This window comes from Lonchura striata, chromosome 28, assembly GCF_050655825.1.
Source record: "Lonchura striata isolate lonStrDom1 chromosome 28, ASM5065582v1, whole genome shotgun sequence".
NCBI classification, from domain to species: Eukaryota; Metazoa; Chordata; class Aves; order Passeriformes; family Estrildidae; genus Lonchura; species Lonchura striata.
The window spans coordinates 2,689,936-2,716,949 of record NC_140730.1 but is presented as its reverse complement, the minus strand read 5'-3'; the positions used below and the strand labels follow the sequence as shown (position 1 = coordinate 2,716,949).

General features: G+C 65.9%; 1 protein-coding gene across 2 annotated transcripts; it reads left to right on the top strand.

Moving 5' to 3' along the window:
• Window positions 1–315: 315 nt before the first annotated feature.
• On the top strand, window positions 316–26,194 carry SEMA6B (semaphorin 6B). 2 transcript variants are annotated; one of them, XM_085562360.1, is made up of 17 exons: window positions 316–441; window positions 14,295–14,437; window positions 15,712–15,823; window positions 16,100–16,160; window positions 16,657–16,719; window positions 18,707–18,808; window positions 19,489–19,579; window positions 19,653–19,772; window positions 19,862–19,950; window positions 20,729–20,946; window positions 21,144–21,275; window positions 21,867–22,016; window positions 22,674–22,868; window positions 23,641–23,781; window positions 23,986–24,063; window positions 24,237–24,295; window positions 24,373–26,194. In XM_085562360.1, the coding sequence occupies exons 2-17, from the start codon at window positions 14,329–14,331 to the stop codon at window positions 25,347–25,349; spliced, it is 2,697 nt and encodes an 898-aa protein (XP_085418486.1). In that variant the 5' UTR covers window positions 316–441; window positions 14,295–14,328; the 3' UTR covers window positions 25,350–26,194. The 2 variants fall into 2 exon arrangements, with proteins under 2 accessions (XP_085418486.1, XP_077644857.2); XM_077788731.2 differs by lacking the exon at window positions 316–441 and adding an exon at window positions 11,545–11,737.
• Window positions 26,195–27,014: the final 820 nt, after the last annotated feature.

Here is a 27,014-nt window from a genome sequence, read left to right as displayed (position 1 = left end):
CCACCCTCCCGGTGCCCGGGAATGCGGGGGGCAGTGCTGCCCTTTCCGGGGGGGCACCGAGGCAGGCGGGGCCGGCTCTCCCCGCGCTCCCCCCTCCCCGCCGGGGGCGGGGGGCCCGGGGCCGGGCCGGGCCGAGCCGCCTCCCCGGGGCGGGGGCAGGGCGGGGGGCGCAGCCGCTCCGGGAGCGCCGGCGGCGGCGGCGGCGGCTCCTCCATCGCCGCTGCTGCCGGAGCGGCCCCGGTGCCGCCGCAGCCACCGGGCGGGCCCGGCCCCGGCACCCCCCCCCCCCGCCGCCACCCGCTCCCCCCGCGGCCCCGCCCCGCCCGGCCCCGGTACCGGCGCTCCCGGCGCGGCGGAGCGGAGCCGAGCGGGGCCGGGCCGAGCCGCTGCCGGTGGGCGCAGGTGCGCGGAGCCCCCCCGGACCCCCCCCGGGACGGAGAGGTAAGAGCGCGGCCGGTTCCCCCCCCTACGCCCACCCCCATCCCGGTGCGGTCCCGTCCCGGTTTATCCTCCTCCTTCTCCATCCCCTGCCCCTCCTGGGGTTGGGGGGAAGGGAGAAATGGGGGTGCTCCCCCCCCCCCTCCCCAGCCCTCCCCCCCTCCCGCCGCCGCCGCTGCTGCATTGGGAAGCGGCGCTTTTGTTAGCGGAGCGGGCGGAACCTTGAAGGGTCACGGGCTGGAGGGGCTCCCCCCGCGCCCCCCAACCCGCACCCCTCGGTCCCCCCCTCCCCGCAGCCCGAGCCCCCCCCCCAGCACCTCCATCCCGCATCGCCATCCCCACCCCGCCCCTCCCGGGGGTCCCACCCGCACCCCAATTCTTCCCCTTCCCGTTAACACCCCCCCCCCCCACCTCCAGCCCCCACCCCGGCACCCCGCGAGCATCCCGGGACCCCCATCCCGCACCCCCATCCCGCACCCCCAGCCCGCACCCCCATCCCGCACCCCCAGCCCCCCCCCCGGCACCCCGGAGACCCTCCCCGCACCCTGATCCTGCAACCTCATACCCCCACCCCCAGCACCCTGCTCTGCCCCCCAGCACCCTGCTGTGCCCAGCACCCTGGTGTGCCCCCCCAGCACCCCACTGTGCCCCCTAGCACCCTGCTGTGCCCCTCAGCACCCTGCTCTGCCCCCCAGCACCCATCTCTGCCCCCCAGCACCCTGCTGTGCCCCCCAGCACCCTGCTTTGCCCCCCCAGCACCCCTGCTCTGCCCCCAGCACCCTGCTCTTCCCCCCCAGCACCCTGCTCCCCCCAGCACCCTGCTCCCCCCAGCACCCTGCTGTGCCCAGCACCCTACTGTGCCCCCCAGCACCCTGCTCCCCCCAGCACCCTGCTATGCCCAGCACCCTGCTCTGCCCCCCAGCACCCTGCTCTTCCCCCCCAGCACCCTACTGTGCCCCCCAGCACCCTGCTCCCCCCAGCACCCTGCTCTGCCCAGCACTCTGCTCTGTCCCCCAGCACCCCGCTCCTCCCCACATCCTCACCCCCCAACCCCCAGCGCCCCCATCCCGCACCCCTCTCCGCGGCCCAGCACCCCGACAACCCCCCCCGCACCCTTGAGCCCCCCCATCCCCTCCACCCAGCACCCCGTCCCACCCCCCCAATCCTCTCCCACGCCCCCCACCCACCCACCAGCCCCCGGGCCGGCACCCGACCCCCCCGAGGATGAGGATGAGGATGAGGATGAGGATGAGGATGAGGATGGGGATGAGGATGAGGATGAGGATGGGGATGAGGATGAGGATGAGGATGAGGATGAAGATGGGGATGAGGATGAAGATGGGGTCGGGGGCTGTCTCTGCTTCGTCGGGCTCCGTTTTGCCTCCGCTGTTCCTTTGGGAAGCAGCCGGGGTTTGTTGTTTATTTTTGGGGTTTTTTGGGGGGTGAAAGGAGGGGTTGGTCTCTGCCCCCCAACCCGGGCAGCCTCTGCTGGGCCGGGGGGGGCAGAGAGGCTGAAATGGGGGGTCCGGCCAATGCAGCCCCCAAAAGGGCAGCGGGGAGCAGCGAGGCTCAGCCTGGGGGGGTTTGGTGGTTGTGCCCCCCCCAAATAATCCCGCAGGGCTGGGTGGGGGGCAGAGAAACCCCAAAAATCCAGAGGCTGCCCGGCTCTGCCTCGGGGCCGGAACTTGGTGGCAACAAGATTTGGGGGGCAGCCGGCAGAAGTGGGGGACCCGCCGTGCACGGGGGGCTCTGACACCCCCCCGCGGGGTCAGGGCAGGGCTGGGGGGTCCGGGCTGGCAGCGGCTGCCAGGCTGGGGGGGCTCTGCGCCCCGTTTTGGGCTCTGCGCCCCGTTTTGGGCTCTGCCCCCCGATTTGGCGAGGGGGGGACCCTAAAATAACGCGGCTGGGGTGTTTTGTGTGACCCAAATCCTGCCCTGCCACCCTCGCTTGGGGTGCCCCGGGCACCCCCAGCCTCAGAAAAGCCCCCTGCCCCCCCAGCCTGACCTCCATCACCCAGAGCAGTCGGGGGGCTGGGGCACCCCAAGAGTCCCCCCAGCCCCCCCAGCCCCCCCCCATGGGGCAGAGGGGAGTGGGGACCCCCTTCCCTGTGCCGGGTTTTGGGGAGGGGTCCCAGCACCCCCCGTTGGAGCGGGGGGGGGGGGGATGCCCACGGGGCTGTGCCATCGGCACGGGGTGACCTTGGGTGAGCTCTGCTTCCTGCCGTGCCTCAGTTTCCCTCTGCCAAACCAGGTCACGAGCTGTGGGGGGGTCGCAGAGGGGACCCCCAACCCTGGGGTGCGGAGAGGAGGGGGTCAGACGCCTGCTAGGAGTGACCCACCCCCCCCAGAGGGGCACTGCTTGCCTGGGAGGGGTGAGGGTGATGATGGCACGCGTGGCACCGCCGTGTCCCCCTCACGGTGTCCCCTCGGTCCCTTTGGCTCCAGCCCGGCCGGATCCCGCCCCGGGGATGTGCCGGGAGGGGGGACAGGGGGACAGCGGAGCCCCCCGCCCGACAGCCCCAGCCCCGGGGGAGGGTCGGACTGGTTTGGGGGTCCCTCTGTGCCCCCCCCCGGCACTTTGACGCTGGGGGCGGCTCTGGGGTCCGTCCCGGGGGTGCCAGGTCCGGGCGGTGCCATCTGTGCCCCTGTCACCCCCCGCCGGGTGCTGGGGTGACATCCCGGAGGGTCCCGGGTGCCAGCGCGGCCCCCAGCCCCGTCCCCGGGGTGACACGGGAACTGGGTCACCGCTGCCACCGTGCCACCGTGCCACCACTGCCACCGTGCCACCACTGCCACCGTGCCAGCGCTGCCACCGTGCCAGCGCTGCCACCGTGCCAGCGCTGCCACCGGGCTACTGGTGCCACCGTGCCACCGTGCCAGTGCTGCCACCGTGCCAGTGCGCCCCCCAGCCCCGTCCCCAGGGTGACACGGGAACTGGGTCACCGCTGCCACTGTGCCACCACTGCCACCGTGCCACCATGCCACCACTGCCACCGTGCCAGCGCTGCCACCGTGCTACCGGTGCCACTGTGCCACCGTGCCAGCGCTGCCACCGTGCCACCGTGTCACCGCTGCCACCGGCCCAGCGCTTCCATCAGGCCACTGTTCCAGCGCTGCCACGGTGCCACCACTGCCACTGGTGCCACCACTGCCACCGTGCCACCGTGCCACGCGGCTGTGCCGGGGACCCTCTGTGCGTGGGGGGGGACACGAGGTGGCCGCGGGGGTCGGGTTCGGTTTTGGGGGCACCGAGGGCAGCGCGGTGTGTCAGTGTGGGGGGGACGCGCTCACCCCCTCGCAGGAGCCCCCCGATGGTTTTGGTGCCCAAAAAATGGGGCACGGCCCAGTTTGGCCAGGTGCCCCAGCACGGGGGTGACCCTGACCCAGCTGTCCCCTCTGGGGGGGCTGCAGGCACCTCCCGTGCCCCCCAGCCCCGGGCTCTGCTGGCTCTGTGTCCCCTCCAGCCCCAAGTGGCACCGGGCTGCGTGTCCCTGTCCCCTCGGCCCTGGCGGCAGCACCAGGCGATGCTTTGGCTCCCAGTTAAACCAGTAAGCCCAGCGCTGCCCCCAGCGCTGCCCCGGCACCGGGGCTGGTGCAGATCCCCGCTGCAGTGCCGGCTGCGCTTTGTAGCCCTCGACGAGCCGGAATATTTTTAATTAAACCTGCCAGTTTGGAAGGGATTTCATTTTTCAGCGGGCTGAGCTGCGCCGGGCCCTTGGAGCATCTCCCGGCTGGTGTTTGGGGGGGTGGCGGTTGTCACCAGGCGGGGACACCGCCGTGCCCGGGGTGGCTTTTCCTTTCTTCCTTCTCCCGGCCGGCGTGTCCCGCTGTGCCAGATGTGTCCCCGTGGTGGCACCCGATGCGTTTGGGTGAATAAACATCAGCAAAGCCCAGCAGGAGCAATCCCAGCTGGGCGAGGGAGCCGTGCCAGCCTCACCCGTTGGTGCCCATCGCCGCTGGCATCGCCCGAGCGCCACCGGCGCCTCGGGAGCCGCATCCCGGGGAGCTGCGGGGCTGTGCCGCCGTGCCCGGGGGGTGGAACGGGAGCCTGGCACCCAAAGGAGGCTCTGCACCCCTGGCAGTGCCCGGCCCAGCGGCACACGATGGCATCGGGGCCATCCAGCCGCGCCTCAGGGACCCCCAGGCTTTGGGGCGCCCCCCAAAAAGGGATGAGGGGTTGGAGTGTCTGGGTGAGGCAGGGGAGAGAGAAAGAGCAGGGGGCTGGCACAGAGGGGATCCCAGAGGGGCTGCGTGTGCTGCCGGGATTTTAGTCCCTATTTAATTACAATTTTGTCAAATTAGTGAAAAAAAAAAGAAAAAAGAGGGGGGGATAAAGAGGTCGCCCTGGTCTCTTTGTGCCGGGGGATTGATTCAACAGCGGCTGCGGCGGCCCGGAGGGGCAGAGCGCCGGGATGGGCGGCACAGGCGGGCTCGGGCTGCTCCCAGTTCAGCCCAGTTCGGGCTGCTGGTGGCGTGGCTGTGACTGTGACAGTGGCAGTGGCAGTGACAGTGGCAGTGGCAGTGGCTGTGACAGTGGCTGTGGCAGGGACAGTGGCTGTGACAGTGGCAGTGGCTGTGACTGTGACAGTGGCTGTGGCAGTGGCAGTGGCTGTGGCAGTGGCAGTGGCAGTGGCAGTGGCAGTGGCAGAAGCAGTGGCTGTGGCAGGGACAGTGGCAGTGGCAGTGGCAGTGGCTGTGGCAGTGACAGTGGCTGTGGCAGGGACAGTGGCAGTGACAGTGGCAGTGGCTGTGGCAGTGACAGTGGCAGTAGCTGTGACACTAACAGTGGCACTGGCAGCGGCAGTGGAGTAGCAGAGGCTGTGACTGTGACAGTGACAGAGGCAGTGACGGTGACAGTGGCAGTGGCAGTGACTGTGGCAGTGACAGTGACAGTGACTGTGGCAGGGACAGTGGCAGTGGAGGGGCAGTGGTAGTGACAATGACAGCGACACTGGCTGTGGCCGTGTCATGCCGTGCCTAATCCGGATTTTTCCCGGTGTAATCCGGCCCGGGATAATCCCATCAAACCCGGCAGCGCCCGAGGGATCGGGGAGGGACACGGAGAGGGGGACACGGAGAGGGGACACGGAGAGGGGACACGGTGGGGGACACGGATGGGGGACACAGACGGGGACACGGAGGGGGACACGGTGGGGGACACGGATGGGGGACACGGATGGGGGACACAGACGGGGACACGGAGGGGGACACGGAGGGGGACACAGACGGGGACACGGACGGGGACACGGAGGGGGACATGGAGGGGGACACGGAGGGGGACACGGTGGCCCCGAGGGAGCGGCGGCTGCAGGAGGGAGCGTGGGGCCCGCGGGAGCTGCGAGGGGCTGGTGTGGGGAAACTGAGGCACAGACAGGGTTGAGGGAGGCCGTGTTTGGGGCTCAGCCCCAGGGCAGGGCGGGGGCACTCCGAGGTTCGGGGGGGCTCGGTGCCAACCGTGCCAGGTGCCCGAAAGAACCCGTCCGTGCCGGGCTGTGTCCCTGCCCGGCTCCCTGCCTGGTCACACGTGTGCCCACATGCCTCGCAGGCGTGACACCCACGAACACACCGGCACAGGTGTGACACCCATAAACACACCGGCACACATGTGACATGACACCTATGAACACACTGGCACATGTGTGACATGACACCCATGAACACATGTGACACCTATAAACACACTGGCACACGTGTGACACCCACGAACACACCGGCATACGTGTGACACCCATGAACACACCTGCACACGTATGACACCCATGAACACGTGTGACACCCATGAACACACCTGCACACATGTGACACCCATGAACACACCAGCACACGTGTGACACCCATGAACACACCTGCACACAGGTGACACCAATGAATACACCTGCATACGTGTGACACCCATGAACACACCTGCGCACATGTGACATGTGACACCCATGAACACACAGGCACACGTGTGCCATGTGACACCCCATTCACACGTGTGACACCCCACAGGTGCGCAGACACATGGGTGCCACCCGGGTGCCCACACACCATCACACGCGGGTGCCAGCTGCTTCCCGCGTTCCTGCACACGCGTGTGCCACCCGGTACCTGCTGCCAGCCCCTGCACGCGCACGCGACACCCAGCTGTGAGTGACATGTGACACGCGTGACGCTGCTGCGCACACCGACACCTGCACACACACACACACGACACCCCCTGCACATCCCCCACGCACAGATGGTACCTGGCACGCCTGGCACGCCTGGCACGCCTGGCACGCCTGGAACACCTGGCACATCTGGCACGTCTTGCACACCTGGAACACCTGGCACATCTGGCACATATTGAACACCTGGCCCACCTGGCACATCTGGCACACCTGGCACACCTGGCATGCCTGGCACATCTGGCACGCCTGGCACACCTGGCAGGGCCACGCAGGGGACAGGGACACCATCCTGCCCTGAGGATTTTGGTGCCTGAGAAGCTGGGCCGGAGGGGGTGACAGCGGTGGCAGCGGTGGCGGTGGTGGCAGGGTGGCAGTGTGGCGGTGGCGGTGGCACCGGTGGCAGGGAGTCAGGGTGGCGGTGGCGGTGGCAGCAGTGGTGGCAGTGGTGGCAGGGTGGCGGTGGCGGTGGCAGGGTGGCAGTGTGGCAGTGTGGCAGTGGCGGTGGCACTGGTGGCAGGGAGTCAGGGTGGTGGTGGCGGTGGCGGTGGCAGGGTGGCAGTGTGGCAGTGTGGCAGTGGCGGTGGCACTGGTGGCAGGGAGTCAGGGTGGTGGTGGCAGGGTGGCAGTGTGGCAGTGGTGGTGGTGGTGGCGGTGGCAGGGAGTCAGGGTGGCAGTGTGGCAGTGGCGGTGGCACTGGTGGCAGGGGGTCAGGGTGGCGGTGGCAGGGTGGCAGGGTGGCAGTGGTGGTGGCACCGGTGGCAGGGTGGCAGGGTGGCGGTGGCAGTGTGGCAGTGTGGCAGTGGCGGTGGCACTGGTGGCAGGGGTCAGGGTGGCAGGGTGGCGGTGCCAGGGTGGCAGGGTGGCAGTGGTGGTGGTGGTGGCAGTGGCAGGGTGGCAGTGTGGCAGTGTGGCAGTGGCGGTGGCACTGGTGGCAGGGAGTCAGGGTGGCGGTGGTGGCGGTGGCAGGGTGGCAGGGTGGCGGTGGCAGGGTGGCAGGGTGGCAGTGGTGGTGGCACCGGTGGCACCGGTGGCAGCGGGGCCCGGCGGGGGCCGCGGCGGTGCCGGGGCCGGAGCGGCTCCGGGGCCGCTGAGGCCGCTCGGACCTTCCGGGGAGGCGGCGGAGGAGGCGGCGCTGGGAACAACGGCGCTTTGTTCTGCGGGATCGGCCTGCAAACCATCCTGCATCCCATCCTGCAAACCATCCTGCATCCTGCAAACCATCCTGCATCCTGCAAACCATCCTGCATCCCATCCTGCAAACCATCCTGCATCCCATCCTGCATCCTGCAAACCATCCTGCATCCTGCAAACCATCCTGCATCCCATCCTGCAAACCATCCTGCATCCTGCAAACCATCCTGCATCCCATCCTGCAAACCATCCTGCATCCTGCAAACCATCCTGCATCCCATCCTGCAAACCATCCTGCATCCTGCAAACCATCCTGCATCCCATCCTGCATCCCATCCTGCATCCTGCAAACCATCCTGCATCCCATCCTGCAAACCATCCTGCATCCCATCCTGCACCCTGCATCCCAGCCCACATCCCACTCCACATCCCACATCCCATATTCCATCTGCACATCCTGCATTCCTCTCCTCATCCCACACCCCACACCCACACCCCACACCCACACCCCAAATCCCACACCCCAAATCCCACACCCACACCCCACCTGAGGTTTGGGGTGGGTTTGGGGTGGGTTTGGGGTGGGTTTGGCTCTGTGATCAGTGGGTTGTGATTGTAGAGCTGTTGTCTGGGGTTTTGGGGTGGTTTTGGGGTGGCTTTGGGGTGGTTTTGGGGTAGGTTTAGGGTGGTTTTGGGGTGGGTTTGGAGATCGGTCTGGTTTTGGGATCGGTGGGTTGTGATTGTAGGGCTGCTGGCTGAAGTTTGGGGTGGGTTTGGGGTGGGTTTGGGGTAGGTTTGGGGTGGGTTTGGGGTGGGTTTGGGGTGGGTTTGGAGATCGGTCTGGTTTTGGGATCGGTGGGTTGTGGTTGTAGGGCTGCTGGCTGAAGTTTGGGGTGGGTTTGGGGTGGGTTTGGGGTGGGTTTGGAGATCGGTCTGGCTCTGTGATCAGTGGGTTGTGATTGTAGGGCTGCTCACTGATGCTTTGGGTGGTTTTGGGGTGAGTTTGGGGATAGGTTTGGCTCTGTGATCGGTGGGTTGTGGTTGTAGCTGTGCTGTCCGAGGTTTGGGGTGGGTTTGGGGTGGGTTTGGGGTGGGTTTGGGGATCAGTCTGGCTCTGGGATGGGTGGGTTGTGATTTTAGCTCTGCTGTCCGAGGTTTGGGGTGGCTTTGGGGTGGCTGTGGGTGCTGTGGGTGCTGTGGGTGCTGTGGGTGTGTTCAGCAGCCTCCCATGCCGGGAATGTCGGGGTTCCGTGTCCCGGGCTGTAATTGCGGGTTCCCGCCCGCGGCCGGATGTAAACACCGCACGGGTCCCATGGGAGCCGGTGTCCCTTTGCCTGCTCGGGGACACCCCACGGGGACAGGGACACTCTGGGAAGGGGCTCCTCGGCAGTGGGACACCCTGGGGTGGCCCACAAGGACTGCTGGTGGCTTTGCACCGGCGCCGTGCTGGAAGGGACGCGTCGGGGCACCCATGGGTGGCACCCGGGGGGTATCGAGGGGGCCACCAGCAACTGGGGCCACCTCTGGGTACCCACGGCGGGTGACAAGGAGGCGGTGGCACGGTGACAGGAAAGCCTGGGGACAGGGATGGGACAGGCGGGGCACACGGGGGAGGTGCCAGCCCCGGACTGGCAGGGCTGGCTTGGGGTGGGGGTTCCCAGGGCGGTGCCCGGGCTCGGGGCAGGAAATGGGGGTTCCCTCTTCCCTTCCCGAAGGGGAAACTGAGGCACGAGAGCGGAGGAGGTGACTCGGATCCGCTCCTGTCACCGCCCCAGGGCCATGCGGGAGCCAAAGAGGGGTGACAGGGCGAGATCGAGGGGACCCCGCCAGGGCACTGAGCCCGCCCTGGGGTGGCACAGTGAGGAGGGTGAGTGCCTTTGGGGACAAAGGGACGTGCGGGGCTCTGGGGACACGGGGGATGAGGGGAATGGCTGTTTTGGAGGGGCACGTATGTGCCTGCCCCTTTGGGGACGAGGGGGGTGACAGTTTTAGGGGGACAGGAGGGACACAGAGTGACATCTGCCAGCAGGGACAAGTGGCTTGGGGACACCAGCAGGACGGGGGGCTCCTGTCCCTGGGGCGGGGACAAGGGGACAAAGGCTGTGAATTGGGGGGACAGCAGGAGACAAGGGATGAGATTTGGGGTGGGGGGGGGACCACAACACTCCGTCTGCCACCCCCTCTGTCCCCCCCACCTCCCCGGGGTTTATTTCGGAGTGACGCGTGATCCTCCTCGCTAGGAAACCGTTCTTAATATGCAGATGAGCCTGGATTTAATATGCAAATCACCATGCGGCTCTGGCCGGCCACCAGCACCGGCGGCGTGCTGGAAGGGACGTGTCGGGGCACCCATGGGTGGCACCCGGGGGGTATCGAGGGGGCCACCAGCAGCAACTGGGGCCACCTCTGGGTACCCGCGGTGGGTGACAAAGCCACCCAAGGTGACCGCGGGGTCCCCACCATCCCCGGTGCCCGTGTGGGAGCCGGGCGCCCTTGGTGGCTTGAGGTGTCCTGGGGGGCTCGGGCGCCGGTGGGCGATGGGGAGGGGACAGGGACAAGGGACAAGGGACAAGGGACAAGGGACAAGGGACAAGGGACAAGGGACAAGGAACAAGGACCGGGGCTATAAACGGCAGCTGTAAGCGGAGCCGGTAACCGGAGCGGGAGGCCCTGGGGGACATTTGAGCCGCCGCCGGGGCCGTGGAAGCGCCAAGGTAAATGGTGGCTGCTGTGTCCCCCCCCACGCCACGCCGGTGACACCCCCCCATCCTTGTCACCACGCGGGGACCCCTCCGCTGCTGCCGTCCCCCCGCTCTCTTGGCACCCCCGCAGCTCTGGGGGTGCCCCCGCTCGGAAAGGGGGGGACCCGCGGCAGGACACGGCGACAGGGACGAGGCCAGCCCGCGGTGCCAGGTGGCCGGGGTGACATTTGCCATTTGCCGCGGCCCTGCCGTGGGGACAGCTGCTTCCTGCCTCTGCCATCCGAACCGGCCCCGGAACGGAAACCCGGGGGGGCTCGGCCCCCCAGCCCCGGCGGCGGCAGCAGCTGGGATTTTGGGGGGGGGAGGGTCCATGGCAGCGCTGCTGGTGACCCCCAAACCCCTCCGTGTGACCCCACTGAGCAAGGGATGCTCTGGGCACCGGGGGCCACATTTTGGGGGGCTGGAGCATGCGTGGGTGTGTGTAAATGCCTCATTAGCATATCTAATGACTGGTTTTTAATTGGCGTTGGGCGCCTTCAGAAGGAAATAACCCCAAATTCCGGCATTAGACCGATGGAGTGGGATGTGGATATTGAGATAGCAGGGAGGGATTCCCAAAAAGTTGCATTTTCAGGGATTTCATTGTTGGTGCTGTTTGCCTTTCCCACCCCCCGTTCCTCAGTGCGTCCCCCTTTTCCTAGATTTTCCCCTTCCCAATGTCCCCTTCCCTTCTCCAGTGTCTCCCCCGCTCAGTGTCCCCCCTTTTTCCACTGTCCCCCGTATTTCCCAGTGTGTGTCCCCTTTTCCTGGTCTCCCTCCTTCTTGGTGTCACCCCCATTCCCGGCGTGTCCCCCCCTCTTTCCCATTGCCATTCTAAGGGGTCCATGAGGATGGGGGACCCGGGGGTGGGGTAGGGGGGACACCCCGCTGTCCCTCCGTGTCCGGGGGGGTCTCACCGGTGGCTCGGTGCTTTCCCGTGGAGACGCCGCGGTGCCACTCGGGGTGTCCCGTGGGTGCCCCCCCCGTGTCCCCGGCTGCGGTGACAGCTGCCGGGGTGGGGTGGGGGGGGTTGGTGGCTCCGGTTACGGTGACATCAGCCCTACCTTCCCACCTGGCGCGGGCGGGGGGCACGGACCCCCCCTGTGCCCGGGGGTCGCGGGGGGTTGATGTGACAGCTGAGCGGCTCCCGGAGCCCCCAGCGCCGCCGGGGCGTCCCGGAGCGGGGGGGTGGCACCCCCAAGCCATGGGACCCCCGTGCCAGCGGAGGGGACAGTGGTGACACGGGGCAGCGGCGGAGGCGGCCGGAGCAGCTCAGGTGGGCAGAGCGCTGGTTGGGGGTGAGGGGGGCAGGGGGCACGGGGAAAGGCTCCCACCCCCACTCGGGAAGGGGGCGCAGGGTGGCACCCCCGGCTGGGCACCCCCTCCGTGGGATCGGGGAGATCCCGCCGAGCTCAGAGCCGCTGGCATCGCAGCAGGAGGGGGAGCGCTGCGGCCGCCCCCCGTTTCTGCCCCATTCCCCAGTGCCGGGGGTCGCGGAGATGATTTGGGGGGGGGGGGCGGTGGGACAGGTCAAGCAGCTCCCCTCGCCCCCCCCCCCCCAAATCTTTGGGTGTGCGGGGTGAGGGCTGAGCGTGATCTGCTCTGGGGAAACTGAGGCACGGAGCGGGGCCATGCCCGAGGCTCTTCACCCGCACAAATGTCCAAATATCGACACATCCCCCGCCCCCCCCCACTCCGCTGCCTCAGTTTCCCCACAGCCCCGCTGGGGACACGCACACGGTGACCGTCCCACGGTGACCGTCCCACGGTGACCGTCCCCCCGCTCCGCCGCCGCCGTGAATGGGTCCCTGTTTGTCACCCCCCCCCCGCCGTGTCCCCCTCCCCCCGTGCCCCCTCCGGTTCCCCCGGTGCCCCCTCCTCCCGCTGCCTTTTCTTCTCCCGCACAATCGCCGGCATTTATGGCGCCGGGGGCTCCGGTTCCCCCGCGCCCTCTCGCTGTCACCACCCGGGCTGGGGACGGTGACACCGGGGCGACACGGCCCCCCCAAACCCCCCCGCGGCGTGGGTGGGTTCTCAGGTGGCCGATGGGCACCCAGCCCTTCCCTGGGCTGAATTTTGGGGTCCCCCTTCCCTCCCTGTGGCTTTCGGGTGCTGCCGTGTGACAAACTCATGTTTGTTGGGGACACCGTGGGTGTCACTGGGAGCTGTGGCACCGCGGGGACACGGTTGGGTGTCGCTGGGCTGGCGGCACCCTGAGGATGTCCCCAAGGGCTGTGACACCAGGGTCAGGTCCCACTGGGGTCACCTCCCGCCCGGGGATGTGACACGGCACGGTCGGGGTCAGATGTCCCCGGGGGCTGTGGCACCGCAGAGGGCACCGGGTTGGGGACAGTGGCGGGTGTCACGCGGGGCTGGTGACACCACGGAGGGGTTGGGGACACGTCCCCTGCTGGCACAGTCCAGTGTGCCACACAGTGTCACCCGTGCCTGCTGGCACTGCCCGGTGTGCCACACAGTGTCACCATCCCCTCGCTGGCACTGCCCGGTGTGCCACACAATGTCACCCGTGCCTGCTGGCACAGTCCAGTGTGCCACACAATGTCACCCGTGCCCCCGGTGGCACTGCCCGGTGTGCCACACAGTGTCACCCGTGCCTGCTGGCACTGCCCGGTGTGCCACACAGTGTCACCATCCCCTCGCTGGCACTGCCCGGTGTGCCACACAATGTCACCCGTGCCCCCGGTGGCAGTGCCCGGTGTGCCACACAATGTCACCATCCCCGGTGGCACTGCCCGGTGTGCCACACAATGTCACCCGTGCCCGGTGGCACTGCCCGGTGTGCCACACAATGTCACCATCCCCGGTGGCACTGCCCGGTGTGCCACACAATGTCACCCGTGCCCGGTGCCCGCGGGGGAGGAGGGCGCCGCTTCGATCGCTCGCGCTCCCGCCTCCCATGGAATTAATGATCAATTAATTGCCTGCCCGCTGCTAATTAGCCAGCCGGGCTGCAGCCCCTGGGGACGAGCGGGGATGGTGGCCGGGCGGGGAGGGGACAGCGGCGGTGCCACCGGGGCTGTCGGGATGGGGCGGGGGGGTGACACTCGCAAGCGTCCCTGGAGATTTTCCAGGCCTGTCCCCATGTCCCCGTGTCTGTCTGTCCTTGTGTCCCCATGTCCCCGTGTCTGTCTGTCCGTGTGTCCTCACCCTCGTGTCCCCGTGTCCCCGTGTCTGTCTGTCCGTGTGTCCTCACCCTCGTGTCCCCGTGTCCCCGTGTCTGTCTGTCCGTGTGTCCTCACCCTCGTGTCCCCGTGTCCCCGTGTCTGTCTGTCCGTGTGTCCTCACCCTCCTGTCCCCATGTCCCCGTGTCTGTCTGTCCCTGCTGTCCCCATGTCCCCGTGCCTCTCTGTCCATGTGTCCCCATGTCCCCGTGTCTGTCTGTCCTGCTGTCCCCATGTCCCCGTGTCCCTCTGTCCCCATGTCCTCACCCTGCTGATCCCATGTCCCTGTGTCTCTCTGTCCTGCTGTCCCCATGTCCCCATGTCTGTCTGTCCGCGTGTCCTCACCCTCGTGTCCCCGTGTCCCTGTGTCTCTCTGTCCATGTGTCCCCATGCCCCTGTGTCTGTCTGTCCATGTGTCCCCATGTCTCCGTGTCTGTCTGTCCAGCTGTCCCCAATCCCCACCCCGCCCCGCCACCAGCCCCCCGTTCCCCGCGTGCTGCAGGTGACAATCCACGGCGATGTCCCCAATCCCCCTGAGGAATGTCCCCAATCCCCCTGAGGAATGTCCCCAATCCCCCCGACGCTCTGGGGTGCTCCGGGGGGCGCGGTACCCTCCGGGTGCCACCCCTCCATCCCTGCCCGTGCCCGCAGGTTCGCTGGGTGCCCACCCACGGGCGGGGCCGCCATGGCAGCGCTGTCCCGCGTGGCCGTGGCGCTGCTGCTGCTGGCGGCGCGGCCGGTGCGGGGCTCCTTCCCCGCCGAGCCCGGGCCCATCGCCGCGGCGCCCCCCGACTGTGAGTGCCCCGGGGCTGGGGGCTCGGGGGGCACCGCGGGGCACGGGGGGGAAAGGGGGCTCGGGGGGCACTGCCTGGCACAGAGGAAAAAGGGATTCGGGGGGCACAGCCTGGCACGGGGGCACCGCCGGGCACGGGGGGAAAAGGGTTCGGGGGGCACTGCCTGGCACAGAGGAAAAAGGGATTCGGGGGGCACTGCCTGGCACGGGGGAAAAAAGGGATTCGGGGGGCACAGCCTGGCACGGGGGCACCGCCGGGCACGGGGGGAAAAAGGGGGTTCGGGGTGCTGCCCTGGGGCACGGGGGGGAAAGGGGGTTCGGGGGGCACAGCCTGGCACAGAGGAAAAAGGGATTCGGGGGGCACAGCCTGGCACGGGGGCATCGCCGGGCACGGGGGGAAAAGGGGGCTCGGGGCGCTGAGCTGGGCACGGGGGGGAAAGGGGGCTCGGGGGGCACTGCCTGGCACAGAGGAAAAAGGGATTCGGGGGGCACAGCCTGGCACGGGGGCACCGCCGGGCACAGGGGGAAAAGGGGTTCGGGCGCTGAGCTGGGCACGGGGGCACAGCCTGGCACGGAAGGAAAAGGGGGTTCGGGGTGCTGCCCTGGGGCACGGGGGGAAAAGGGGGCTCGAGGGGCACCGCCTGGCACGGGAGGAAAAGGGGACTTGGGGTGCTGTGCTGGGCACGGGGGGAAAAGGGGATTTGGGGTGCTGCTCGGGGCACAGGGGGAAAAGGGGTTCAGGGTGCCGAGCAGGGGCACGGGGGGAAAAGGGGGCACGGGGGGCATCACCTGGCACGGAGGGAAAAGGGGTTCGGGGGGCACAGCCTGGCACGGGGGAAAGGGGGCTCGGGGTGATTTTTGGGGAGAAGGGAGAAGGGAGCACCCAAGGGAGGGGTTGGGATGGGAGGGGATGGGAGCGCCCCGGGGCAGGGCGGGGGCTTGGGTGAATTTTTGGGGTGTCGCCGGAAGGGGTTTGGGGTGATTTGGGATGAAGGCAGGCGGGGGGTACCCATGGGGTGGGATTTTGGGATTTTGGGGTGAAAGCAGGCGGGGGGCAGGGCTGGGATGGGATTTTGGGGTGAAGGACTTGGGGGACAGCCGTGGGGTGGGATTTTGGGATTTTGGGGTGAAGGATTTGGGGGGCAGCCGTGGGGTGGGATTTTGGGATTTTGGGGTGAAGGATTTGGGGGGCAGCCGTGGGGTGGGATTTTGGGGTCGAGGCGGGCGGGGGGCTCCACGGGCTGGGATTTTGGGGTGACCACCGTGCCCCCCCAGATGTGAAGCACTACCCCGTGTTCGTGGGGCACGGCCCCGAGGGGGGCTCCCCCCAGCCCCTCAACATCCAGCGCATCCTCAAGGTCAACCGGACCCTCTTCATCGGGGCCAGGTCTGCACCCCCGCACCCCAAAACCTCCCCGCAGCGGGGTGGGCACCCCACACCCCCCCACACACCCCCCTTCGCTGGGGGGGACCCCACTGACCCCCCCGGGGCACCCCAAATCTGAAATCTGCCCTGGGGCGTTGCTGGTGTGGGAGGGGGGTCACTGGTGATGTTCATTGCCCACCCCAGCACCCCAAGTTTTTTTGGGGGGTGGATGTTGTACCCCCAGTTCTGGGGGGCGCAGCCCAGCTGGGGGGGTGACACCGGTGTCCCCCTCCCCAGGGACAACGTCTACGGGGTCAGCCTGGAGCCCAGCGGGGCTGCGGAGCTGCGGTACCAGCGGGTGAGTGTGGGGCACCCAAGGGTGCTGGGGGGTCCCAGGGATGCTGGGAGGTCACAGGGGGTGCTGGGGGGTCCCATGGGGGGTCTCAGGGGGTGCTGGAGGGTCTCAGAGGGTGCTGGGGGGTCCCAGGGGTGCTGGAGGGTCTCAGAGGATGCTGAGGGGTCCCAGGGGTGCTGGAGGGTCTCAGAGGGTGCTGGGGGTTCCCAGGGGTGCTGAGGGGTCCCAGGGGGTGCTGGGGGGGTCTCAGAGGGGTCCCAGGGGGTGCTGGGGGGTCTCAGGGGTGCTGGGGGATCCCAGGGGGTGCTGGAGGGTCCCAGGGAATTCTGGGTGGTCCCAGAGGGTGCTGGGGGCTCACAGAGGGTTCTGGGGGGGTCCCAGGGGTGCTGGGGGGTCCCAGGGGGTGCTGGGGGGTCCCAGGGGGTGCTGGGGGGTCCCGGGGGTCTCACAGAGCTGCTGGTGGTCTGTCCCCATCCCCACACCACGTTTCCCCCCCCAGAAGCTGACGTGGCGCTCGAACCCGCACGACATCAGCATCTGCCGCATGAAGGGCAAGCAGGAGGTGCGGCCGGGGTCCCCGAGCCCCTCTGGGGCGGTGTCACACGCTGTCCCCTCCGTGTCACACCCTGTCACACCCTGTGTCACAACCTGTCACACCCTGTCCCCTCCCCTGTCACACCCTGTGTCACACCCTGTCACACCCTGTCACACCCTGTGTCACACCCTGTCCCCTCCGTGTCACACCTTGTCACACCCTGTGTCACACCCTGTCACACCCTGTCACACCCTGTGTCACACCCTGTCACACCCTGTCACACGCTGTCACACCCTGTCACACCCTGTGTCACACCCTGTCACACCCTGTCACACGCTGTCACACCCTGTCACACCCTGTCACACCCTGTGTCACACCCTGTCACACCCTGTCACACGCTGTCCCCTCCGTGTCACACCCTGTCACACCCTGTGTCACACCCTGTCCCCTCCGTGTCACACCTTGTCACACCCTGTCACACCCTGTCACACCCTGTCCCCTCCCCTGTCACACCCTGTGTCGCACCCTGTCACACCCTGTCACACCCTGTCACACCCTGTCCCTTCCGTGTCACATCCTGTCACACCCTGTCACACCCTGTCACACCCTGTCCCCTCCGTGTCACACCCTGTCACACCCTGTGTCACACCCTGTCACACCCTGTCCCCTCCGTGTCACACCCTGTCACACGCTGTCCCCTCTGTGTCACACCCTGTCACACCCTGTCACACCCTGTGTCACACCCTGTCCCCTCTGTGTCACACCCTGTGTCACACCCTGTCACACCCTGTGTCACACCCTGTCACACCCTGTCACACCCTGTCACACCCTGTCCCCTCCATGTCACACCCTGTGTCACACCCTGTGTCACACCCTGTGTCACACCCTGTCACACCCTGTCACACCCTGTCACACCCTGTCACACCCTGTCCCCTCCCCAGCGTCACCTCCCAGCGGTTTTATCTCCGATTTATTTCCATCAATTGATTTCTAATCCATTGTTGGGGGCAGAAATGCCACTCCCAGCTCGCCACCAATGCAGCTGTGGGGTGAGAACAGCCCCGGGGCAGGACGGGGATGAGAAAGCTCTGACCAAAACTCTGATTTATTCAAAATACACCGCTCTTCCATGGGACAAATGGAAAAAAAAACCTAGAGTAAAACTCCGATTTATTCAAAATACACCGCTCTTCCATGGGACAAATGGAAAAAAAAAACTGAGAGTAAAACTCCGATTTATTCAAAATACACCATTCTTCATACAGAGCTTTGTGAGGAACAACTCCTGAGAGTAAAACTCTGATTTGTTCCTAACTCCATTGGACCAACGGAAAAAAACCTGAGACTAAAACTCTGATTTATTCAAAATCCACCGCTCTTTTATACAGAGCTTCTTGAATGCCAAACCCATTGGACCAATGGAAAACAAAATGAGAGTAAAACTCCAATTTATTGAAAATCCACCGCTCTTTATACAGAGCTTCGTGAGGACCAACTCCATTGGACCAATGGGAAAAAAACTAAGAGTAAAACTCTGATTTATTCAAAATACACTGCTCTTTATACAGACCTTTGTGAGGACCAATCCTGAGAGTAAAATTCCCATTTATTCAAAATCCACCACTCTTTTATACAGAGCTCTGTGAGGATGAAATCCATTGGACCAATGGGAAAAAAACTGAGTAAAACTCGGATTTATTCAAAATACACCGCTCTTTATACAGAGCTTTGTGAGGATCAAATCCATCGGTCCTGAAGTGAAAACAATTTACACCATTGGTGTACAGTGCTTGACGCACAGTGATAGAATTTAACTAAAAATGTGAAAAACAAGAGAAATAAAGAATTATTTACATTCTTCTCCAGCTCTTTCCCAGGCTCCTGCCTGGCCAGAAACTCTCCGTTTCTTCCTTTGAATCTGAGACCCCCAATCCACCCCTGGCTCCGCGTGGGGCGGGGGGAGGTCAGGGGGGTTTTGGGGTGCTGAGGGTGACGCTCCCCTCTCCCCGCACAGGCAGAGTGCCGAAATTTTGTCAAGGTGCTGCTGGTGAGGAACGAGAGCCTCCTCTTCGTCTGCGGCACCAACGCCTTCAACCCCGTCTGCGCCAACTACAGCGTGAGCCCCCGGGCACCCGCGGAAGGGTTTTGGGGTCAGGGAGGGAGGGGGCACCCATGGGAAGGGTTTTGGGGTGAGAGAAGGAGGGGACACCCATGGGAAGGGTTTTGGGGTCAGGAAAAGAAGGGGAACCCATGGGAAGGGTTTTGGGATCAGGAAAAGAGGGGGCACCCATGGGGTTTTGGGGTCAGGAAAAGAAGGGGAACCCATGGGAAGGGTTTTGGGGTGAAAGCAAGAGGGGGCACCTATGGGAAGGGTTTTGGGGTCTGGGAAGGAGAGGACACCCATGGGAAGGGTTTTGGGGTCAGGAAAAGAAGGGGCACCCATGGGAAGGGTTTTGGGGTGAGGAAAGGAGAGGACACCCATGGGAAGGGTTTTGGGGTGAGGAAAGGAGAGGACACCCATGGGAAGGGTTTTGGGGTGAGGAAAGGAGAGGACACCCATGGGAAGGGTTTTGGGGTGAGGAAAGGAGGGGACACCCATGGGAAGGGTTTTGGGGTGAGGAAAGGAGAGGACACCCATGGGAAGGGTTTTGGGATCAGGGAAAGAAGGGGCACCCATGGGAAGGGTCTTCAGCATCAACTCCTTCAACCCTGTCAGTGCCCTCAGGACGGGCACCCCGGGTCGCCCCCGTGCCCGGCTGTGTCCTCACGTCCCCCTGTCCCCCTGTCCCGCTCTAGATGGACACGCTGGAGCCCGTCGGGGACAACATCAGCGGCATGGCCCGCTGTCCCTACGACCCCAAGCACGCCAACGTGGCGCTGTTCACAGGTCAGTGGTGGCACTGCCAGGGTCCCCGCGGGCGCTGTGCCACCCAGCCCCGCTGACCCCGTGTCCCCCGCAGGGGGAATGCTCTTCACCGCCACGGTGACGGATTTCCTGGCCATCGACGCCGTCATCTACCGCAGCCTCGGGGACAGCCCGACCCTGCGCACCGTCAAACACGACTCCAAGTGGTTCAAAGGTGTGTCCCCAGCCTGGGCTGTGCCAGGACGTGGCACGTGTCCCCTGTCACCCCAGGCTGGGCCGTCCCTGACCCCGCTGTCCCCGCAGAGCCCTACTTCGTGCACGCCGTGGAATGGAAGAGCCACGTCTACTTCTTCTTCCGGGAGATCGCCATGGAGTTCAACTACCTGGAGAAGGTGGGAGACGTCCCGCTGGGGAGTAGAGTCACAGAATTCAGAGAATTCACAGAATTCAGAGAATTCACAGAATTCACAAAATTCACAGCATTCACAGAATTCACAGAATCACAGAATTCACAGAATCACAGAATTCACTGAATTCACAGCATTCACAGAATTCACAGAATCACAGAATTCACTGAATTCACAGCATTCACAGAATTCACAGAATCACAGAATTCACAGAATCACAGAATTCACTGAATTCACAGAATCACAGAATTCACAGAATTCAGAGAATTCACAGAATTCACAAAATTCACAGCATTCACAGAATTCACAGAATCACAGAATCCACAGAATCACAGAATTCACTGAATTCACAGAATCACAGAATCACAGAATTCACAGAAACACAGAATTCATAGAATTCACAGAATTCACAGAATTCACTGAATTCACAGAATCACTGGGTTGGAAGAGACCTCCAAGATCATCGAGTCCAACCCAGCCCCAACACCTCAACCCAACCCTGGCACCCAGTGCCACATCCAGGCATTGTCAAACACACCCAGGGATGGTGACTCCACCACCTCCCCGGGCAGAACATTCCAGAACTTTATCTCCCTTTCTGTAAAAAACTTTTTCCCACTATCCAACCTGTATTTCCCTTGACGCTAGACAATCCCATAGCTCCCTTCCAACCAAATAATTCTGGGATGCCCGCAGGGACACCCGGGGTGGGGACAGGGACACAACCGCTGGGGTTGGGTGGTGACAGCTGTCCTCCCTGCAGGTGGTGGTGTCACGGGTGGCCCGGGTGTGCAAGAATGACATGGGGGGCTCGCAGCGGGTGCTGGAGAAGCAGTGGACATCCTTCCTCAAGGCCCGGCTCAACTGCTCCGTGCCGGGCGATTCCCACTTCTACTTCAACGTCATCCAAGCCGTGACGGACATCCTGGAGCTGGACGGGCGCCCCGTGGTCCTGGCCGTGTTCTCCACGCCCACCAACAGGTCAGAGCCCAGACTGCCCAGGCTCAGTGGGATCTGAGCTGGGTGCCAGCCGGGATCGGGGTCCTGAGTTTGGAATTTGGGATGAGGTCTGCGATGAGTGCTGGACAGGGAATGGATTCGTTTCCATTTGGGATCTGCAGGGCCCCTGGCGCTCCCTGGGGCCTCCCCGTGTTCACCCCACAGCCGTGTCCCCACAGCATCCCCGGCTCCGCCGTCTGCGCCTTCGACATGACCCAGGTGGCCGCCGTCTTCGAGGGACGGTTCCGGGAGCAGAAATCCCCCGAGTCCATCTGGACACCGGTGCCTGAGGACATGGTGCCAAAGCCGCGGTGAGGGAGCGGGCTGGGGACGGAGCTGCTGCCGGCAGGGACAGCGGGGGACTGCGAGAAGGAGCAGGGCTGGGGACAGGGACAGTGGCAGCCACCCCGCTGGGATGGGGACAGCGGTGATGGTAACCACGGCCAGTGCCAGCGGGGCTGGGGACGGGCTGGGGACAGGCTGGGGACAGGATGGGGACAGCAGGGACAGGCTGGGGACAGCAGGGACAGCAGGGACAGGCTGGGGACAGCAGGGACAGGCTGGGGACAGCGGGGACAGCAGGGACAGGCTGGGGACAGCAGGGACAGGCTGGGGATGGGCTGGGGACAGGCTGGGGACAGCAGGGACAGGCTGGGGACAGCGGGGACAGGCTGGGGATGGGCTGGGGACAGGCTGGGGACAGCAGGGACAGGCTGGGGACAGCAGTGACAGGCTGGGGACAGGCTGGGGACAGGCTGGGGACAGCAGGGACAGCAGGGACAGGCTGGGGACAGGCTGGGGACAGGCTGGGGACAGGCTGGGGACAGCAGGGACAGCAGGGACAGGCTGGGGACAGCAGGGACAGGCTGGGGACAGCGCCACTGAGCCGTGCCGTGGTGCAGGCCCGGGTGCTGCGCGTCCCCGGGGATGCGCTACAACTCCTCCAGCGCCTTCCCCGACGAGATCCTCAACTTCGTCAAGACGCACCCGCTGATGGACGAGGCGGTGCCAGCCCTGGGCAACGCCCCCTGGATCCTCCGCACCATGACCCGGTGGGTGCCCGGGGGGCTTGGGGACACTGGGGGGCACTGGGGGGCACTGGGAGGTGCTGGAGGTGCCGGTCACAGCCTCCCGTGCTGCCTTTCCACGCTGGTGCCAGCGCTGGGAGCGCTGGGAGAGCTGATAAATCTCATGCACTTTGCAGTCAAGATTGTCTCGTCCTAATTAAATCTGCCTTAATTGCTGCTTGATGGGGAATTAATCAAGCCGCGCTCTTGGGCCGCAGCCTCCTGCCGGCAGGGCAGCCTGGGCGTGAGCAGGAATGGGGACAGGGACATGGAATGGGGACAGGGACATGGGGATGGGGGAGTGGGAATGGGGACAGGGATGTGGGGCTGGAGCTGGGGACACAGAGATGGAGATGGGGACATGGAGATGGGGATGGGAACATGGAGATGGGGATGGGGACATAGGGATGGGGACATGGAGATGGGGATGGGGATATGGAGATGGGGATGGGGACATGGGGATATTGATGGGGACATGGAGATGGGGATGGGGACATGGAGATGGGGATGGGGACATGGAGATGGGGATGGGGACATGGGGATGGGGACATGGAGATGGGGATGGGGACATGGAGATGGGCTTGTGGGGCTCACCCTTTCCTGCTCCCTGGGGACCCCAACCCTGCTCCCTCCCCCACGCAGGTACCAGCTCCGTAAGATCGTGGTGGACAACGCAGCGGGGCCGTGGGGCAACCACACCGTGGTGTTCCTGGGTGCCAGCACCGGCACCGTGCTCAAGTTCCTCATCCTGCCCAACGCCACCAGCAGCCCCGCGGCCGCCGCCCCCGGCAGCCAGAGCATCTTCCTGGAGGAGTTTGAGACCTACCAGCCCGGGAGGTGAGTGCCAGGGTGCCAGAGGAAGGAGAGGGGGTGATAAAACAGGGTGGGTGGGGTGCAGGGATGGATGGATGATGGATGGATGGATGGATGGATGGATGGATGGATGGATGGATGATGGATGGATGGATGGATGGATGGATGGATGGATGGATGGATGATGGATGGATGGATGGATGGATGGATGGATGGATGGATGGATGGATGGATGATTGATGGATGGATGGATGGATGGATGGATGGATGGATGATGGATGGATGGATGGATGGATGGATGGATGGATGGATGGATGATGGATGGATGGATGATGGATGGATGGATGGATGGATGGATGGATGGATGGATGATGGATGGATGAATGGATGAATGGATGGATGAATGGATGATAGATGGATGATGGATGGATGGATGGATGAATGGATGGATGGATGAATGGATGATAGATGGATGATGGATGGATGGATGGATGGATGAATGATGGATGGATGGATGGATGATGGATGGATGGATGGATGGATGGATGATGGATGGATGGATGGATGGATGGATGGATGGATGGATGGATGGATGATGGATGGATGGATGATGGATGGATGATGGATGGATGGATGGATGGATGGATGATGGATGGATGGATGGATGGAGAGGATGGGTCAGAGGGATGCAAGGCTGGAGGGAATGGATGAAAAAGTCTCCTCCAGACTGGGACAGGCTCTGTGGAGGGCCCTGTGGCCCAGGGCTGGAGCTCTGACGAGCTCTGGCTGTCCCCAGGTGCGGCCGGGACACGGAGGACGAGCGGCGGCTCCTGGCGCTGGAGCTGGACAAGGCTGCGGGCTCCCTGCTGCTGGCCTTCCCCCCGTGCGTGGCCAGGGTGCCCGTGGCCCGCTGCCAGCAGCACTCGGGCTGCATGAAGTGAGTGCCTGGGGCTGGGCAGGGCTCGCCGGTGGGGGCTGGGCGGGCTGTGGGGGGCTCACATCACCCCACGTGCCAGGAACTCACCCTGTGCTGGACAGGGCTCGGCACGGCTGGGGAAACTGAGGCACGGAGTCCCTTGCTGGGGTTGGGGTGCTTTGTCCCCCTCTCAGGGCTGACCCTGCCATCTCTGCTCCCTGCCAGGAACTGCCTCGGGAGCCGGGATCCCTACTGTGGCTGGACACCCGAGGGCTCCTGCATCTTCCTGGAGCCCAGCCCCAGGTAAGGCTGCCGGGCCTGGGGACGTGCCGGGGGGACAGTGGTGTCCCCAACAAGCACCGGCTCCTGCAGCCCCAGTCCTTGATCCCCAACAAATTAATTGTTCGCTGAAAGGATCTGGGAGACTCTGCCAGGCCATTTGAGCCCCACTGACCCCCCTCAATTTGCACCCCCAGGGTGGCCTTCGAGCAGGACATCGCCGGCGGCAGCACGTCCCACCTGGGCGAGTGCGAGGGTGAGTGCGGGGCTGTGACCGGCCTGGGGACGCGCTGGTGGCACCCACAGCTCCCCTGACGTGTCCCCCAACCCCAGGGCTGGTGACGGAGAGCTTCGTGGACGAGCCGGACGGGCTGGTGTCGGTGAACCTTCTGGTGATCTCCTCCGTCGCCGCCTTCGTGATCGGCGCCGTCATCTCCGGTTTCAGCGTGTGCTGGTTCATCGGGCACCGGGACCGCAAGGAGCTGGCGCGGCGCAAGGACAAGGAGACGATCCTGGCGCACAGTGAGTCGGTGGTGAGCGTCAGCCGCCTGGGCGAGCGCCGGGCTCGCGGCGCTTTGCTGGCCCCGCTCATGCCCAACGGGTGGCCCAAGGAGCTGGGCAAGGTCACCCAACACGACCTGGACTCGGGGGTGCTGCCCACGCCGGAGCAGACCCCGCTGCAGCAGAAACGCTGCCCCGGAGCCCTCCAAAACTGCACGTGGGAGCAGAGTCACAACATCATCAACGCGGCTTTGCGGGACCCTGGAGGCTCCGGCCCCGCGGGCGCCGGGCGGGGGCACGGCGGCTCCGGCCGCCCGCCGCGGGGCATCCCCCTCTCCTGCCACGCCATCCTGGTGGACCAGGAGCTGGAGGCCGAACTCAGCGACTCCTCAGGTGACGGGCATTGGGGTCGAGACCCTCAGGAGGGTCCCCGTACCCGGCAGCACCCACCCGCCGCCGGCGCCCGCCGCCCGCCCCGCAGCTCCTACGGCGACTTCGGCGGGACGCCGCACCCCAGCCCCGAGCGCCGGCGGGTGGTCTCGGCACCCAGCGGGGACGGGGGAGACTTTACCGAGGGGCCGCCCTGGCACCCCGAGCAGCTGAACTTCAACGCCAACAACGGCACGGGCCGCCCCGGCGCCCACCTCAAGAGGAACCACACGTTCAACAGCGGCGAGGCGGCGGCGGGAGGCTACGGGAGGCACGGGACGGCAGCCCGGGCAGCCCGGGCAGCTGGCACCCCGCGGCCGCTGACGGACCTGCACCACCTCCTGCGCTACGGCGTGGAGCGGACTCCCTCGGGAAAATAGGGTGCCACCCTGTGTGCGTCCCCCTCGCCAGGACACTGATGGGGGCCCCGGCTCCCTGGGGACAGGGAGGGGTGGCCGGGCAGGAGCTGCGGGCATGGGGTGAGGTGCTACGTGGGTGAGGGGGGGACAGGCACCCCCTGGGTGCCCCCGGATAGGGTTTGGGGGTGTGCCCGGCTGGCGCGGGGCAGTGCCCTGCGCTCCGGCTGCGCTGTCCCACAAGCCGAGCGTCCCCCGTGTCCCCTCCCCAGGCTGGGCCCAGGGCTCGCAGCACCTTGGGGGGGGCATCCCTGGGGGGCAGCGGGATGGACACACGGGCACCGGGCTGTGCCCCCCAGCCCGCAGCCCCACAGTGGCACCCGCGGGTGGGGGGGGGGCTTTTGGGTGCTGCCAGCCCCCTGGGGACACCCGGCCGGGGGTGCGTTGGTTGTGGTGATGGAACCCGGTGAACATTTTGGGTGGGGGGGGCTGGGGGCCCCCCCGAATGTGGCGTTATCTGGGGTCAGCCCTTTCCCAGTGCCAGCTTGGGGGTTGCCCATCCTTCCCCCCTCCCCCGGCACCCCCTCCTGGAAAGCACAGCCGGGCTGGGGGGGCACCGCTGGGGGGTCCCCACCGAACCCACTCTCTGCTGGCAAAGGGTGCCCTTTCGGTGCCAGCCCTGCCCGGCACCCACCCGGGGTGGCGTGTCGCGGGGGGATGGCAGATCCCCGGGGGATGGCAGGTCCCCAGGGGGTGGCAGGCTGTAAATAGGGCAGGGGGCGGCGGGAGCCCCCCCCCAGCGGCCATGCATGCGGCCGCCCGCGGGCTGTACCCCGCGGCCCCAATAAACACCCGGTTACCGGAGGCGACTCCCCCGCCGCCGCCTCGGCACCTTCTTCACCCCGCCGGGAGCGGGACCGGCCGGGGGAGGGGGGCACAGGGCTGGGGGGGCACAGGGTGGCACCCCCTCCGTGGGCACCCGCACTGCCCAGCGCACGCACACGCACCCACCCGCGCTCAGCCCCTCCCCACGCGCCCTGCCCCGACCCCACGAAGGTCCCCATCCCACTTTCCCCACGAATTCCCCTGGGATAAGGCAGCGCTGGCGCCGTGTCCCTGCCCGTGCCACCCCACACCCGCCGTGCCCCCTGCCTGTCCCCTTTCCCGGCTGTCTCCCGCCCCACGAGGCCACCCACGGGGGTCACCCACGGCCCTCTGCCACCCGTCAGGCGCTGCTGCCCCTGGCCTGAGCACCCGCAGGGTTTGGGGACACCGGGCACCCTGAGGGGCTCTGGTGGCACGGGAACACCTGGGGTGGGGACATCTGGCAAAGGGATGCTTGGCGTGGGCACAGCTGGCTTTGGGTTCCTTGGGGCTGAGGACGCCATGGGTGGGGACATCTGGCGTGGGGACACCAAGGGTGGGGACATCTGGTGTGGGGACACTTGGGCTGGCGGCTATCGCGTCTCCTGGAGTTGGTTCCGCTGGGATGGGGACACCTGGAGCGGGTGGGGACAGCGGCCATTGTGTCCCTTGATGGGGGAAACAAGCGGCAAGGACACACGTGGCGAGGGGACACCTGCGGAGGGGACACCGGGGGTGGCGATAACGGCGGTGGATACACCGGGAGCGGGGGTGGAACACCGGCCACGGGGTCCCTCGGCGGGGGGACACGTGAGAGGTGACCGG